We start from the raw sequence: 18,175 nt of genomic DNA, 5'->3' as shown, positions 1-18,175 counted from the left end.
TTGTCAGTATGTCCATTCAAGAAAGGGAAAGAACCATTTTTTCAGATGTGCTCTAAAATTTAGCCTGGGCTAAACCTATCTGTAATTTCTCTGTTACTGACAGTGTTTCACATTTTAATAATCAGACAGTTTTTAAGATACCATTTTACTGTGCAAAAGTCAAAATATGTCAGGGAACTGCAATATCTTCTTGTTATTAATGTCTTAAATTATAGCTAGACACCCTGTTTTTCCAGTTTTCAAGGCAAGTTATGAAGGCTTTTTTTTTTCCAGTGCTGAGCTGATGAGACATTAAAGGTTTCTTTTTCAAATAGTTTGGCTGTTGGGTTGCTCCTTTCACTCACACCTGCCCCTTGACTTAGAAATCATCTCCGCCTCTTCAGCATCAAACACTGAATTTACATAGACACAAAGAAAGTGTGGAAGGCCAACAGCTTGCACAGTCATTAAGATGGGAATGCAAGAAGAACAAAGCAGCACAACGGTAAGAGAAATACATCAGTACCCTACCTTTCTGCGAGGCTGACTAACCAGGGCTTTCCCACAGGAGGGAACGGTGCTCAGGATACCGCAGGATTAGCAGATGCATGTAGGGCTGCTGGCAATGACTAAGCCAGCAACAGCGAGTGAGTTGAAGTTCTAGACATGAGTCAGGTTTTGAACTTGTTGTGGTTTGTAGCGGCTCAAAAGGCTTTGTATGGCATCACTGAAAGAGTCTGTGACTGTGAAGTGATGGGCTTACAGCTGATAGAGCCTCTGTCTGCTTTGGAAGGGAGCGCTTGCCTTCAACAAAACACTGTAGTCGAGCTCAACTCCATATATTGCTCACCCACAGCACAGCCTTGGTTGTAACTCTCACATTATTTTAAAGCCTTTTCCAAAGTGCTCTGTCTTATTAATTCAGTAAGATCTTCCTAAATATACGAGCATCCCTGGAGAATTTCAGAGATGCACATAAGAAGCATCATAAAGTTATTTCTTAAAATATATATGACAGAAGTAAGACAAAAGCAGTTGGATGATACATGTGTTTAGCAGCTAAAGTAATAATTTTTTCTATGTGTGCATGGCTTTTTCTTATGGATTATAAAACACAGAAGCAAAGAAAATGAGAGGGAAGAATGTACTCTGGATTTATTTTGTCCTTTCAGGACTTTCTGTTCATCCCTTTTTAAACAGTTTTGCAGAAAGACTTGAGTGAAATGACTTGAGATGCTGCTTCAGTCCTGATGTCCTAGGTGTTTTTGCTGTTTCTTTTAATAAACTGCTGATGTTGTACTTTCATCTACTGGTGCCTGTGCCTGTGACAGAGATGGACTAAAACTTAAAGGTGCAATTGCTGCACAAGCTGTATTAGTTTAATCAAAATGAGTGAAAGACATCTGCTTTTCCTCTTGCAAAGTCAAGTTCAAAGGCATTGCTAACAGCTCAAGTTCCCTGAAATACACACAGAAGCAAAGCTGCTATCTGTGGTATTTTACCTATAATTACTGATGCTGGCTGGATGAATTTAACAAGTGGTGCACACAGACTTTGCTTAACTTCACAGACATGTCCATTTTTGCAGAAGAGATGAAAACTTATAAGCAGTTACTGTTTCACTTTGCAATATTTTTCATGTGGAGTTTTCACCCTTTTTTGTATACATAGATGAAACACTTTTCCTTAATCACAGAAGAGCAGTTAGTGGTGGGTGTGTGAAAAGTGCATAGAACAGCAGGCACTGTTTGAATCTTTGATTTGGGAGCACTCTGAGGTGAGAAGCAGCTACTTTCTGTTATATCATCTCCATGGACTTAATCCCAAAGAGGAACTTGGATGCCTAGCAGACAAGTCACTTCACATGCTAAGTCTAAGATTTAGATCCTAAGAAACCTTGCTTGCCTGCCTCTTCACCTCAGAGGTACCTACATACCTTAACACCTACGTTTACATCCACCAAGTTCCTTGCATGCCTAAACATGTGCTTCTGGACATGCTTTACCTGAATTGGTCTGCGCTGGATGAACAGACCCACATGCAACACATTAAATTCTCCTTATGAGAATGGTCACGCTGGTATATTAGCCCATGCTTAGGGAGCTCAGGTGGGAGATCTGGACTTGATCTTCCCATCAGCTTGGGGAGACTTTAGCTGTTTCACTCACAACTGCCTATACTTCTTGGTTTTTAACTGTTACATTTGCCTAGGGATAAGTGACTATTTGGAGAGCAAAAGAAGAATGATGCTGCTGCGTGGTGGCTGGGTACTTGCCAGGCTGTATGGAGGTGTGGGCTCTGGGCAATACTCAATATAAGATATTTAAATTTTGTTAAGAGTAAGAACTGAAACCTAGTTTCCAAACTCTATCCCAGGTGGTCCCCCAGTTGCTAGGTTTGGGAGTGTCTGAGTGAAAAAGAAAACAAAACTGAGTCATACAAAGCAGAAAAGCTTCAAGAGGAGGGAGCTGGACAATCCTGTGAGAGAGCCCCTGTAGCCACGCTGCCCAGCCAGGAGCCCAGACTGTTCCCTCTCCATGAGCCCACCCAGCCTGCCTCCAAGCCTCTTAGAGGGAAGATTTCCAAAATTTATTCAAACAAAGAAGAATGCTGTCATGCATTTGGTCTTGCAATGCCCCATAGCTGACAGGGTTATTAAGTACCAAGATATGAAGCAGTGGTAGGAGGGGTTCCATAGGCTGGATTTTGGGGCGAGTCTGGAGGACTGGATAGCAAAGCCTTGCCAGGTTCCTAAGCCCTGTCATGGTCCTGGCCAGGACATTTTGAGGATTTCCATTTTGAGGCACTTCACTCTTCCCAGACTCTGGCTGTTGCAAGGATGCTGCCAACTTCTGTGTCTTCCATGGAGCGCTGAGTCCATCATGGCACTGCTCCTGTTGTGAATCTGGCCTGATCCCCAATAAAGTAGGAAATTCTCTTCTTAGGAAAAATATGCTAGACATTAGCCTAGGCTGGTTAAATCAGGTGTGGCTAAGAGGCAAGTAGCTCCAGGAACATCAGCAGGCATGAAGGTTGATTTCTGATGGATTAGTGTCTTATGGCCAATAGCTTCAACTGAAGCTCTCTCCACTGGGACATTTGCAAAGACCTTGCTACCATGTACATTTTTCAGTGGCTTACAGAGCAGCCTCCTCCCATGCTTTAGTGCACCAGGAGCCCTGGCCCAGCCACCTGCACCATGACACCTCCAGGGACTGCTGGGGAGAGGGACTTGGGGTGCACAGTTCAGCTATGGAGGTTTGTGGGTAATTGCATCATGGCCACACAAGCACCATTTGCTTTGGAATACACTTAAAATTTGGGTAAATACACCTAGTTAAAAACAAACACAAAACTAAAACAAACAACAAACAAACAAACAAAACTCAACAAAGTATCCCTCTTGCAAATATCCAATAACCCCATGGATTTGGCACTCTCTTGAGAAACAGATATTGAAAATTCATCTCCTTATTCCAAATGAAACATTTTACTTAGTGTGTCATACATCTGCACTAATAAATTGACCTGTGGAAACCACATACTCCTCTGAAATGTGCTAACCATCACTCTGTGTGCAAGCTTTCAGTCCTTACTAAAGGTGTAGAAATACTTTTTAATCTGTTAAAGAACAACTATTCAGAGTGCAAGCAGATAGCATAGCAGAGATTTAGGAGTGAGATGTTGCAGGGGTAAACTTCAGTGAAGGGGTAGGAGGTGATATGAATGTGGTCATCCTAGGTCTTCATTTCCTGGGTTTTGAGTGGCTTTGGAGTTAAAATGTCCTACAGTAACTATAATATTTTCTGAACACTGAAGATAGACTTCAAAAACCCCACTTTTATTGTAGCCTAATTGGCTTTTATTTGGGAGACTTTGCTAGCTGAGCTAATACACTTTTCTCATAGTAGGCCCACTCAGCTGCTGATGCTGCTTTGGGAGCAGGAGCAGCACAATCTGATCTTTTATTTTGAAGACTGAAGTTATTCCCTTTCAGAGAAGTTTGTTTTATTGGCCACATTAATTAGGGAGAACCATTTTGGTATGGTTCTGTATACAGCTTTGACTTCTTCCTACAAGAAGAATCAGTCTGTGAGAGAGAAACAGGACCTCCCGGATTCATATGAGGATCTTTATATATGTAAGAGTCTGAACAAGAAAAATTTATAGAACTGACTCCATGCAAACAGGCAAACTTATTCATTGTTTCCTTAAGGCTTTAAACTTACATCATGATGAGGAGCTAAGAGATGGGACAGTCCTATGGTTTTTTCTTTTATTAAATTTGTGTACCCAGACTGTTGTGATAGGACAACAAAAGTGAAAGGGTTTTAATTGGCAAATAACGTATGTGAGTTTGGGTCACTTTTCATTACATGTGAATTGTGCAGAAGAAAAATAGTAAACACAGCTTATTAGTAACAAACAAAAATGCTACCCTTTCTACTGCACACTTGTGGGTTGAGATTTGACATAATTAAGCTTGATGTAAAAATAACTCATCTGTCAGTACCATCACTTATGATGAGAGGATGAGCTCTCTAATGCGTGGTTTTAATTAAGTGTCACTTGCTGTTGAAGTGGCTGAGATGCAGTGTACACATATGTCACTTAGGCATGTACATTAGTTTTTGGAGATGCCAAGGCAGCCAAAAAACAACTCTGAAAGCAACCTGAGCACACATGTGAACACAAGCACTTGCTATCCACTGAAAGCTTTGTCCTTTAAACAAGTTTCCTGTTTGCCTTTTCTGGAGAAGAATTAGTTTTCATTGTTCACAGTTTTAAAGCACATCATTATAAAATGCCCTCAGGTCTCTGCAAGGTGACACATTATACATACAGTAAAATAAATGTAGTTCCTGAGCTGTTGTTGTTGTACATTTGATAGTTGTTCTTCCAGAAATGCTCTTTCTATAACCCTTTACTTATTTCAAGCAACTGGTTGTAGAAATAAGTAATTTTCTGCAACAGGGTTTTGCTGTAGAATCCATTGCTACAGGTGGTTTTTCCACTGTCTGAGACCTACCCCAGACCAGGGCCTGGGGGACTCCAAGGGACTGTCTGGACCAGCAGGCTGTCCTCAACTCTTGGAGAGAAACAGGTGTGCCAGAAGGCAGGAAAGGGCTCTTCTCACAGTCCTCTCAAGTCATAAACATAAAGACTGTTGCTTTATATCAATTTGCAAAATGATCTTGACATTAACCATCAGTTTCAAGGCAGAGGCTGATAATGCATGATGTCACACTGCCCTGGTGGCAATGGCCCACAAGTAGGTGGCAGTGATTTGTCTGGGATTTCTGTCCAGGTGGGATTATTCTGATGCAAAGGCAACATGTGGCCAACATGTCTTTGCCACCTTCTTTTTGTGTGGACATTAAATGGCTCTGAAGAACAGGCACCTGCTCGATCTGCAGTGGAGTGAGGAATGGCAGCAAGAGGAGTCATACAGAGTTAAAGAGGAGTCATCAGCACCACAAACCATCTATGTTGAGGAAGAAACTGAGTTAACAGGAGGCACAAGGCTGAATGGGGACAAAAATAGCAAATGATTGGAGGACAGAGAGACTTGATGATCTAAAAGCTCTTTTCCTACCTAAATAATTCTATGATTCAGTACTTAAGCCAGAAGGCACAGATAGTGCTTCTTGAAAATTCCAAGTTACTTCTAACAGACAGGCAGCAATGGAGCAGCTGCTTAGAGCCCTGTATTTGTTATTTGTTTCTCACTCTTGTGGCTCCCTGTGAGATAGGGCAAGCGGAACTGGCCTTGCTTACACTTTTTTTTTTTTTTTTTTTTTTTGCAAAGCTGTGCACAGTTTATTGCATTTGACTTTAGGTTCAAGCAGCAATCTGTAGTGCTGTCAAGAGCTGAAATGTCAGAATGAAATACTGAATGCTATTTCCTCAGATGCCTGGTGTCGGAAATTATGGAGGCTCCAGGCTAGGTGTCCGCAACATACTCTTGTGATTGCTGAGGTGGAGCCATGCATTGGACACGGGTTGATGAAACTGATTTCTCTGAGAACCTTCTGCTGGCACCAGATAGAAGACATCATCCCCCAAGGAAAAACAAGGAAAAACAAAATAAAAAAACAGCTCACAGGAAAAAAGGAAAAAACCCCACAGGATAAAGAGTAAATCTTTCAAATGCAAAAAAATAGAACAGGATACCAGTGACCAAGCTGATTGATGTCATAGCTTCACATGCAGTTGTGTCAATTCCATGCTAGCATAGATGTTTCTCCTCCCTCCCAAGAGGGTAGGTGTTGGATGTGTTGTTCAGGCTCTCTTCCCGCCTTCCCTTTTGCCCTGTTTTAAATCTGCTGCAAACTAAACCTGCTTTATTCAGATTTGTAATGGCATGAGGTTTATGTGCTAGCTGGGACATGCAAGTACCTGGAGTCCTAGAAGTGCTCATAATTTGCATTCTTAATGAAATGTAATTTAAAATCCTAAATATAGAAAGTGCTCTATAACTGAAATGGATGAAACCAGCTCCTTTTTCCCAGATCTCAACATCTGAAACATCCCTGTCAGCCCAGAAATTTTGGAAGAAGCCCTGTAAAGGCCGGGCTCTGAACTGTTTGAAAAAGGAGAATCAGAAAACCAAACCTAGAGCTTTCTGTTGGGTTTAATCCAGAATATGCTGATGGGTTCTCCCCAAAAGCAGGGCAAATCTGGGATGCTAGAACATTACTTAAGGATCTTTGTTTTGTTGCTAATCCCATATTGCTTTTTCATCTCAGGATCGAAGATAGACATTATGAAATGCATCCGAAGGGCATGTTTTTTGAACTTTTAAGTTTTACATTCACCACCTATGCTATCTTTTTTTTTTTTTTCTGCCTCCTTTCCTCTATCAATGTAATTTCAGAATATCTCCTCAGAACTGTTTTTAAGTGCCATGGATTAATGTAGCATTATTCTACATGCCATGGTAATTTTTCACCCTGGGAAACGCTGCTTAACTGGTTTTGCGCCACAAATTGTATCCTTACGCCCCAACTTTTACTGGGGCTTTGAGCGATACTGTGATATAGACAATGAGTATCTCTGCAAATTGCCAGGTGTTATTCTCTCTTTATGACAGACATTTTTTGCCCACGTCACTTCAAAGCCTTCAGTAATTAACACAACTCCTGCTAACGCTAGAGTTTCAGCAGCCTGAACTCTGGGATGTCCATCTGTGTTTCTCCAAGTCCTGAGCACACTCTTCTTTCTCTCCTGTCATTTGCTTCATATATCTCAGTGTTCTATGGCTTTGCCTCCCATCAGACGGGTTCAGTGTAAAATTAAGTCCTCACTACCCAGGGTTTTCTTCCAGAGAATTTAAGATGCTGAATAAAACTGGATTTAGAGAAAGGATGGATATGCCTAAAATGAGGAAACCAGGCTCTCCTCAGAAAACATGGGCATGATATGAACTGATGCCACAGTCCTCCTCATTGTCTCCCACCAAGTCAAAAACCTCCTTTTCATCCTTTACAGGCAGCCAGCAGGTTACTGCTTCCCTTGCAGTGATGGTGGCTTAAGCATTCCGCCCAGCGCCTGGTCCCACAGCTTGGCTGCCAAAGGCGAGGAGAGGCTGGGCTAAAACACAGGTGCCCACACTGGCAGCCAAACACATTTCATTCTTGCACCCCGTGCTGCAGGCTGCTGGCTGTCGCTGGCTCCTTCCCTGGGCGCACCCTCATGCACTCCTTCGTGCCCGTCTGTCTTTTCCTCCACCCACTACCTGCATCAGGGGTTGGATTTTTCTTTTTTCCCCCCTTTCTTTTTTCACCTCAAAGTGATAGCAATTCCTAGTGCATTTATCTTAGATGATGTGGTCGTTGTAAGATGAAGTACCTGCAGCAGCCAGTCTGCGGTTGATTTGAACACAGGCGAGTCTCAACAATGAGCTTAAAGGAGGGTGTCAGGTATAAATCTTGTCTTCAAACAGCCAGGGTGCATTCCAGACTTCAGAGACACCTCTTTGTGTGGAAGGTTGGTTTTATTTTTTTATGCCTCCTTTTTCTTTTTCTTGGACCTGGAAGAGGATGAAAGTGGCGGGGTGTGTGAGTTCGTTTAGGCTGATAATGAGAGTGGGGCTCACGGGCATGGTAATTTGGCAGCCTCTTCACTTCCTGTAACAGTTTAAAAAAAATCATTCAAGGGCTGCTTAAAGACAAACATTTTTTGTTTAACTACTGGTGGTTCATTTTCTGAACAACCATGCAATTAATCTTATTTGTATTAAAGAAGCAGGCTGCTTTTCGTAAGGTTTTCTGAGCTATAATTAATGAAGATCAAAAATGTTACAGAGACATGATATTTAACTTTTCATAGGTGCAACTGCACAACATCTGCAGCAATTAGAGAAGCAAAAGAAAAAGGCATTGTGTTGGGGTATTTTCCCTTCAAAGTGTCTTTTTTAAGCCTCTTTCCTGTGCACCTCTCTTCAGTGCTCTAGCTGGGAACATAATTTTTGAGGAGGAGACTAATTGATACCAAACCCACAGAAGTCTTTTTTTTTCCTAATTGCATTGATTCATAAACATATAGTTCAAAAACGTTATCAGCTATGTCAGACTTGCGGACTGAGCCCATGAAGTTAAGTGCAGAGCTACCTGTTTTGCACCTTGAAGGATCAGACCCAAACAAGAGGGTTTATTGCTTGCATAGTAGTTTTCAAGCAAATGCATGTGTGTGTTAAAACTTCAAAAGCATCTCAGCAGTTTCATGATTTTACATGTAAAAAAATCCTGGATGTTTTGCCACTAGGAATTCTGTAGCGCAGATTATCTTTTAGCTGTGCTGCTTAAAACATAATTAGTTTGTAATAAGTAGTAGCTTATTTATCTCTGGGTGATTAAATAAAGAACAACACTGGAATGCATCACTTGAAAACGTATGACAAGAAACATGCATAGTTTTACTTTGGCACTAGCTGCCTCCCACTACACCAAACTTTCAGCTACTCTAGCAAAGAGAAAATCTGGTTTTCACTGTCAAAATTCAGATGGCTCCAAGTGTGTCACTCGGATCATAGAATCATAGGATATGCTGAGTTAGAAGAGATCCATCAGAACCATCAAGTCCAGCTCCTGGCCCTGGGGATCACTTGTTTCATATGCATGTGGTATTTTGCTGGTATTTCACTAGCTCTAAAAATAAAAGCTGCAGCTACAGCATTCCTATCAGTATCAGAGCTTTTCTGTCATTGCTAAAGCAGAATCATGTCTGTCATCTGTGTGATCTTCGGTAAGTCTGATCTCAAACATTGTTTGAGGAACAGGCTATCCTGGTGTGATCCCAAAAACAGTAGAGGTACCATCTGATGTGTACTGAACCGTGCTATGAATGAAAGAAGAATTAATCTTTGTCCTTTCTTTGTGGGATACAAGTGTCACGTGGCTTGTGACATATGAAGAAATTACAACCTAGGGATGTCCACCACACCAGAGATGTACCAATAAAAATTTTATGCTCCCTGATGCTGAGTCCCTTCATCTCCAGTAACAAACAACTGTGCTTCTAGACACTTAGGGGCAAATATGAGCAAGAGTTGCAGGGCAGTACTGAGCAGCCTGCTGCTGTGCCTAGGCAGCCTGTGCCCCAGCTACTCCTTCCCAAGGAAAGAATGGCCTGGTGCCCTTGTGACTGAGGGCTCTTGAGTTTAACCCGTGCTTGATATCTGAAGATAGATAGGTTTGGTTTGAAGAAATGTTTGCAAAACTGAATCATGGAAAGTTGCACATGCTGATTACATCACATTTATTTCAGTTTACTTTGTGACTCATAACTTTCCTGAGTATATGCAAGCAAAAAAAGGCTGATAATTTCTTGTATTTAAATGAAAACTCATCCATCATGTAAAAGACATCTGGTTTCCAAAGCTCTTCCTATGTTCCCTTGCAAGGTCAAAGCCCAACAAGTTGTCAGTATGCTGCTGTTTGAGTGTACCCTCAGAGCAGGACCACTGGTTTGAGTGAGAGCATTGAGCTTTGTGCAGAGACCAACTGAAGCAGGGTGGCTTGGAGGTGTCAGGAGAATTAGCAGCAACATGCTACCTTAGTCCCAGCAAAACCAGGCACAAGAAAATGTCAACAGCTTCAGTTTTTGTTCTTAATTGCAAAATTGTTATACATTAAAAATGCACATTTCCAGTACCAAAATCTGTATGTTCTTTGAATGATTTCCAGATTTTTATGTTTTAACTGAGGTGAACCTCTCCCACAGTCCCCCCAGTTACTCATCTCTCCAAGCACTCTTTCATCTTCTTATCTTTCAGACTGTAAGATCTCTGAGAAAGAGACAGTCTTTATTTGTGTACTGTACAGCACCCACATATTTAACACTAAACTCAAATGTTTGCCTACACTGTAAAAGAGTTGCCAAGCAGTGTGGTTTAAGAGCGCGTCAAGGGTGTTAATTTCTAACTATTAAAAAGGGAGTGAGAAACAGCATGAACAAACTGTAATTTTTTTGTTCAAAACAAACTGATAGAACATGGAGTACCCAGAAGATTTCAGAGAGCCTCAAATAGACCTTGCCAGTACACAGCCAAGGTTGTCCGTGCAATGACAGTTCTGTGCCTTAGCTTCTTTCTAAACTAATCATCATGAAAATGCAGCTATCATCATGAAAACATTTTGATGAGGATGTTCTCAGAGGAGCTGGAGAGGTCTAAGAAACTGCAGTCACTGTGCTCACACTTAACAGACTCTATTTGCTCAGGGAGAAGAAGTGCTTTTGATTTTTCCTTTACCTCTCCAGCTTGTCCCCATTTATCCAACAGATCTACTAGATTTTTGATCCTGCCCTCAAAATTCAGACCTGCCTTACGGTCAGAGGAACAGTGCCTTTGATGACATTTATTATACCATATGACTCCTATACTTCTATGTTCAGTTTATAGGTAAAAACACAGCTAGTTTGACTCTGTATCACACTCTTTCACATGATGTGGTTCTTTTTTCTGGTGACCTGCTACATCATGAAGTAAGTAAAAAAATTAGTATTTTCACCCTCAGTTCATTCAGAAATGAGTAACTGCGTGGGCACCAGCCATGGGAAGTTTATATATGTTTTCTTTCCCTGACTACCGTCATAACCTGAAATCAGAAAATCACTCTGCATCTTGCTTTTATGTGGTCTCAAAGATGAAATCTTTTAGTGTTGCTTTTTTTCTGCATGTGATTTTAAAAGAGTAAAAGATGCTTCTGAAGAGCTGTATTAATTTGCCTGCCTATGTGTGGCTACTGCCATTTAAACTTTGCTACGTAAGATCTCCATGGGAGGCTGGCAGGTCTGATAGAGGACCTTGAGGGGACCTACTGCCTTTTGGAGTGGCACACTGGGGTCAGACAGGGTGTCATAGGACATCTCAGATGCTACCAGACACCTGTACATGGTCAGCTGTGTTGAACACTTTTTGAGTCCAGCAACTAGAAGAATTAATTAGTTAACAGCTTCGGATCCTCTCCCTTGTCATCAGACAGCTTGTTTTTCCCCAAGGATATCATACATTTCTTCTTCCTTGCTCTCATGGGGGTTCCCAGCTATCCAGGTAAACACAGCTTTTATGTTTGTCACTGCATATGGTGGATTCCTATCCTTGAATGTAAACATGGTCCCCTTTACAACACCCAAGTAATGTTTAAAAATTATAGAGATATTTTAATATCACAAATATGAACAGATTATTAACTCCTAACAAACTTTTATGAAAATCAGAGAACAAAACAGAAAAAAATTGGCTGAGGGATAAGATTAAAGCAGGATTTTTTTGAATTTTAGCTCCAATAACACTGGATGTCCAAAGAGTGAGCTCACTCTGGTTTTTTAAATTTATTATAAATTTCCTATGCCTTGTACAAATTGCCCTCATGTTTCCAAAGGAAAAACAGCAGGCTTTAACATTACTGAACAAGTAATATGAGATACACTGTAACACATAGAACTGCTAGATAAAGAAATTGCACCTGTCTGGTAACATTAAGTTGGTTTTGTCAAGCCTGACCTATTGCAGTGTCTAGAGATTTAGTCTAATGCTTTGCTCAAACCTTCTACTTACTGTTATAGAAAGGAAGATCACTGGGAATTTCAGAAACGCTCAGTCTCTTCTTTTAGTCATGACTTGCTTCCCTTTGGATCCGTTTCTTTATTAAAGACACATGACAAAGTGAAGTTAAAGTATGTCTGCATCTGAGGAAGGATGCAGATTTGTTTCTTATAGTGGTAATAGGCTGGTCATGATCAACATACAATATTGCTTGTGAGGAATAATCATATTAAAAGTCTAGAAGAGAACTACCCCTCCAGCATTCCTTCATGCCTTTGAGCCCAGACTTTTGGTACTTTATAGAAATTGTCCTTTCCCCCATTACATTGAATCTGGGAAAAGCAAATTTGAGTGTGTGATGGCATTGATCTGTAGTATTGGAATGTTTGTAAAAAACATTGTTTACTTTACCTTGCACTCAATGCTATAAGGTATAACACAAGAGCTGTCGTGAAACAATATTGCTGCTGAGCCTTAGCCTTTCTTCTTGGCAATTGCCATCAGGAGCCAGGGTGGAGCTTTCACACTCAGGGATTTAATGTGTTTTCTAAATATAAGTTTAGGCCAGCTGGTAGTACAGGGAAGCTGTATGAGGGATGAAGTCTGGCACATCTGAGGACTGTCTGTCTCAGTGCCTTAAGTGTGTCAAGATGAGGACTGGTCTTCTCAGCCCGTGTCCACCACCACAGAGTTCTCCAGGCCAGTTTCACAGAGGAGTTTGCATTAATGTTAAGAAAGGTTACATATAGGGAGGAGCAGCCTTTTCAGCCAGTCATTTGTTCCCAAACACACACACAAACTCTGCTAACACTGTTTCTAAGCAACTTAAACCATTAATAAATTCAGTTCTAATTCAGAAAAGAGTTTTAGACAATAAAACTGGGAAAAGGCTTTGGAAAATACAAACCAGTTCAAATGTAGGATTTGTTAAGTGAAACAGTTTATATGTTTATGGTACTTTATCTGATAAACTTGCTTATTTATTTTAAGGGGAGCTAAAATCTTTTCCAAAACCACAGGGAAACACCACCAGCCAGGTCTTCTTTGTATGCACCATTTCATACTATCAGAACTCAGTCCTCAGTTTCACCAGTGAAGTTCCTTGGAAATATGCCTTCCAGTTGTGCCAGGAAAACATTAGCTGCCTGGAGGCACAGACTGCCAGACCTGCAGCAGCACCAGCAACCCATTCCCAAAGCAGTCATGTTTGGTCCAAAGGCTGAGGAGATTTTCTCATCCCAGAGGAAAGGAGTGCTTGTCTTAGTGGCTTCCCATCCTTCCCAACTGGAAAGCTGCTTTCTGTGCTAACACCAAAGCAAAAAGAAGATGGGAAAAGCAGCCCAAAACAAATCACACCACCCTAGCTTTAGGATCCCGAGTGTAGCAGTCTCAGTGTTCACAGTGTGAGACACAGAAGCAGACACCTGAGAGTGGTGAGGTACCCACGGGTGTCCCTGCTGAAGAGCCCTGCAAGGAGCCCCAGGAGGGTCTCCCACCCCCTGAGCTGCCCTGGGTCAAGCAGGAGAGCGAACTGCAGAGTATTGCCTACTTGCTCTCTGGCGTGTCTGGGTAGGGTGCTTGGGGGAAAATATGGGCTTCGTCAGGATCACTGCTCAACACCATAATGGATGGCTAATTATAGGTCTTGCAGTGAAAGAAGCAGCCCCACAGAGATCTTAAGCTACTAGACTTTAAGTAGGAATGTTATTTCTGGGATATTATTCCCACAGGCCAAAGTACAATTACAGTGGCAGTTTATGCTTCCTTGGGAAAAAAAAAAAAAAAAAAGGGAAAAAAATTAAATGAGCAAAGTGTCTGGTTTTAAATTAATCCTCTTATCAAAGACTCAGTTGGACACGGTTTCATGTTTTGCTTCCTTCTTGTATTTCCAGTGATATCTGTGAAAGTCTATGGTTTGAATCTTTGCACAGCACAGGGTAAAGGGCCCGAGCAAGTACACTGTGGCAAGCTTGATCCTGCAAATTTGGATACTTTCTTTGAAATCATCAGGAAACCTGAGCTGTATAACAAAAAAAGAAAGAAGCCCTTTGCTATGCAGTACTCCTCCAAAATAGCCAAGAGAAATTAATGTTGTTCCCTCTACATAGTGAAGAATAAGCTTCTGAAGCAAGTTAGGAGTCTGCTTCATTCCTGTTTGGAGCCTAAACATATGGTTAGTTGCACCTGGCCACTCTGAGGTGAGATATGACAATACAACTCTTTGCATGCATCCTAATTAACACCAAGAAAAAGGGTCCTACAAGTTGTCCATATTTAATCTCTCCCCAAAATATAAACTGTATGAGGTAAAGATTGGAAAAAATGAGCTCTCAGATTTTCAAGCAGATGAGAAACCACCTTCCCCTCTCTAAAGTGTCACTTCCTTGGACAAAGACACAGAAAAATGGATGCAGTTGAAAGCCTGGAGCTGGCATGGAAGTGGTCTTTGCTGGGGAATGCACACTTGAAAATAAAATCCAACTTGAAAAGAAAAATGGGCAGAGTATGAGAGGGTTAGGAGCAGTTTGCAAGCTGTGCCTTAGGAAGAGGCAGTGGAAGAGAAGAAGAACTTTTAGAACTGAGGACCATGCATGTCTGCCTGGGATAAATTCAAAGTCAGAGTGCTGTTTAGAGGGTCCTTTGAGTTCACTCAGGATTCCATTGAAGTGCAGAACCCCAAGGTTTATACATGTCCAACACTTTTGCTGTACTAATGAAAAACAGCATGCAGTGGGGATGGTGAGAAGTCATTAAAACAGAGGGAAGATAATAGATAGGATCATATTTTTCAGTCTTATTCATATAATAACTTCAATTCCAAAACACATAGAAGGATTTTATGAAAGGATATACAAATTGTATATAAGAAAAGGCTTGTTCATAGCAGCGTGCTTTTGGCTTTGTGACATGGTAGAAAACACAGCATTGTGTGTGCTCAGCGATATTTTCCATTTCCATTTGGAGTGTGCAGGTTTGGAGCATGTGACTGGAGCAGTAATGTTTTAGGTTTTACAAACATGGGCTCTGAACTTTGCAACATGAAGGAGGCTCAGGTATTTTATCTAGAAAGAGCAGTGGGGCTTTGGTTGCATGGCCACTCTGCAGGGAGAGAGGTGGTTCTTTGCAGGCCTGCACTCCCCAGACTCGAGCTTGATAACGTTCCCTTACCTAGGCATTAAGGATCCTTCCCTAACCACAGTTTAAATAGGATGCCTCTTTTCTGATCTTAAATAGCACTGTCAGCAGCTTGATACTTCAAAGACCATACTAGGCTGCTGGCTGGGTGCCAGTCCCCTGGAGGAAGGGTGCCCACATGGTCATGTGCCTGCATGGCACACGGTCACTTGGCATGGCAGCTGGTGTTTCTCTTTGTCTTGTTTACAGTCACCAGAGCCAAACCTGCCCCTTTGGTGAAGCCCAGGATCTCACCTAAAGCCATGCCCACTGACCACATGCCACACAAACGTGATTGCCTTTGCAAACACGATTAATTGTCTCTGAGATGTACAAGAGCCTGAGGAGTAGCTCCATCTTTAGCAGAGAAAACCTGTTCCCTGAGATGCAGGTATATGGGAACAAACAAGAGTGGATGTGGACACTTTAATTACAAAACTAGGTAGTCTGTAGCAAAATTATCACAACCTCCAGTTCTTTGAACACATTAAAGGATGGGAGTGAGTGATTCATGTGCAAAAGAGGCACAAGTCATCACTGAATATCCTAGTCCTAGAGTAAGCTGAGTATTGTTCTTAAAGCCTTATGGCTTTCCAAAGATTTCAGTTTGTGTGACAGGATGCTAGATGTATTGCCCAAATGGTCTGTCAAATCTATCACAGTGACAAGGAAATACTGTGCTCTCCTCCTTCCCTCTGAAATTCCTTGAATACCTGGTGCCAGCAGTTCAGCTGATAATGCAGAGAGGAATGAAAGCAGATAGCCTTGTTTAGAAAAAGTGACTTTTCAAATGGGCTGTGACAGGCTCCCTTCATCTTTCTGTAGCATCATTTTGATGCAAGCAACAGACTGCAAATAAACCCATTGGTGCAGCAAAAGCTACAGCACTTCTCGTATTTTCAGTAATTGTGGTATGTTGATTAATCATTAATGTACTAGTGATTATTCTATTACTTGGAATATATAGAGTGTTGCATTTCAGGCTCTGAGCTCAAATTTGCCTATTTTCATGAGATTTAAAGTTTCTGATCCAGCTGCTAAACATAGGTTTATGTTACCGTAGGTCTCTGTTGCTTATAGTGGTATTGTTTTGATAGGGAAATTATACAACTACTTCCTTTGAGTGCAGTGAACAGACACTGGTTCTGTCTACATGATCCTCTTTTATTAGTTCTGTCAACTGCCGTATAGAATGTGCTCTTTGTGTGTCATGGCTCAAATCCAGATGCCGCCAGGATCACTGAGAACTTTACCGCAGACTTCAGTGGGATTTAACCTGCACAGCTGTGCCTGATGCTTCACCCCAGGGAGGAAGCAGTCATGTTCATCTTCAAATGCCAGGTTGTACCTTTGAATTAGGGTTGTTCAGACAACCCACGTCTTCTCAAGTGTCTAAGCCCCTCCTAGTCTAGGGACTATGTCTCTATCCTTAACAGATCTGGAGTTATGCACTTCAGTGACCACTGTACCCCACCAGATGGAAGCTGGTGCGTCTAAATGTTCGTAGAGACATAGCCTCATCCCTCTGTGCATCCCAGTAAACACTGCTGGAGATGGCAGGTTTTAGATCTCTAATACAACAGAAAAATCTCTAAAGGACGAGGCAAAAAAGCCTACCAAGAAAACCAGGCTTGGCTGACTGTGTCTGTTTTACTCAGGGCAGACAAGCACCATGCAGTGTGTGTGACCAGAAGCTACCGCTTGCCCACCATGAAGTTAACACAGCAGAAGAAATACATCTGTGTGGCAACAATGGTCTCAGCACAGAGCCTGATGCATGCTTTGGGCTTTTCCTCTCCTGGCTTAGCCCCAAAATATATTAAAGTAGCCTGAGGGCTGCTTTGACTTGTATCCAACTATAAGGGCTCCAGTGGACCACAGGCAGGGTGTAGTAGTGGTTACAGGTTTTTTAAGCTATTTGAAGCATCTATGGCAACTTGTCAGACTGATCCATTGCAAGATAACTAAAGTCTACTCAGCTGCACATGAGCTCACCCTCCAAAGACAGGTCCAAGGCTTTACAGAAATAAACATGTTTACATAAGAGAGCAAATGTTTCCCATATTTGCTGCTTCCAAACTGATCTACAGCAGTCAGTCTATCATGGGAATTACTGTTCTGTGTTTCAGCCCCTTCCTTTAAAGCACACTCCTAACTATGCAAGACAACAAACAAATTCTGTTAATCTGCTTACCTGTGCAGGTTGTGCTTAAGCCTCCATTACTGCAGTGTACTTCCAGGATAGCCTCCCATCTCCCAGGATAACCTTTGGTGATGTGAGGACAAGAACAGAAACAGCAGTAGCGCTGCACAATGGGTTGGCATACTGTGAGCTACTGCAGAATATGCATCTGAGATCTGCCTGTGTTCTTTGGGTTGGAAAGACAGCGTTAGCCTTTTCTGATGCTGTAAAGCAGTTTCTCATATACCTTTAGAAAGATATTGTCTTTCCCTGTAAGAGGAGACAACTCCTTTCCAGATGCAGCAGAGTCAGTGAGTTTCATATGGATACATCTCAGAGTTGCAGATAGAAGTGCTGCCAACATTCAGACCTAGAGCACAGGATGTCAGCGGCAACTATGTGAAGCATGAGAGAACAAATACATATGTGGCCCTCACGCTGCTTTCTTAGCTGCATGGTGATGTAACTCTTAGTTGTTCCAGGTTTTTTCATGCTGGATATTAAGTTAGTTAAGTAAACAGATTGAAAATGCTCTAACAACCACCTTCAGAAGAAGTCCTAGAGGTTTAATGTGCTTTAACTTCATGGGTTTAGTTCATTCTTCCAGTTCGGATCCTCTCTCAGTCTCCCCCAATGTTTACAAGCCTTTAGTGTTATTTTAGCTTTTCGCTCATGCATTCATCATAATATGTGAAAATCAGAGTTGACACAATGACAAAAGTTGTCACATTGAATACATTGTTTACTTGGTTTGAACAGTTATTTTTATAGTCTCTCCAGAGAAAGTTTCT

At 41.7% G+C, this 18,175-nt stretch overlaps 1 protein-coding gene across 1 annotated transcript in view; it reads left to right on the top strand.

The window, feature by feature from the left end:
- Positions 1 to 385: 385 nt before the first annotated feature.
- The window catches only part of EDAR (ectodysplasin A receptor), a 58,956-nt gene continuing 41,166 nt past the window's right edge, over positions 386 to 18,175 (top strand). The window contains exon 1 of the mRNA XM_050331231.1: positions 386 to 484. Within this exon, the coding sequence (XP_050187188.1) occupies positions 452 to 484 (33 nt within the window). The 5' untranslated portion in view covers positions 386 to 451. The remainder of the gene's footprint in view (positions 485 to 18,175) is intronic.

This window comes from Myiozetetes cayanensis, unplaced genomic scaffold (genome assembly GCF_022539395.1).
Source record: "Myiozetetes cayanensis isolate MyiCay16 unplaced genomic scaffold, myiCay2020 scf5-8, whole genome shotgun sequence".
Taxonomy (NCBI): Eukaryota; Metazoa; Chordata; class Aves; order Passeriformes; family Tyrannidae; genus Myiozetetes; species Myiozetetes cayanensis.
Note: the sequence above shows the minus strand (reverse complement) of the source record. Positions and strands in the feature narration are given on the sequence as shown.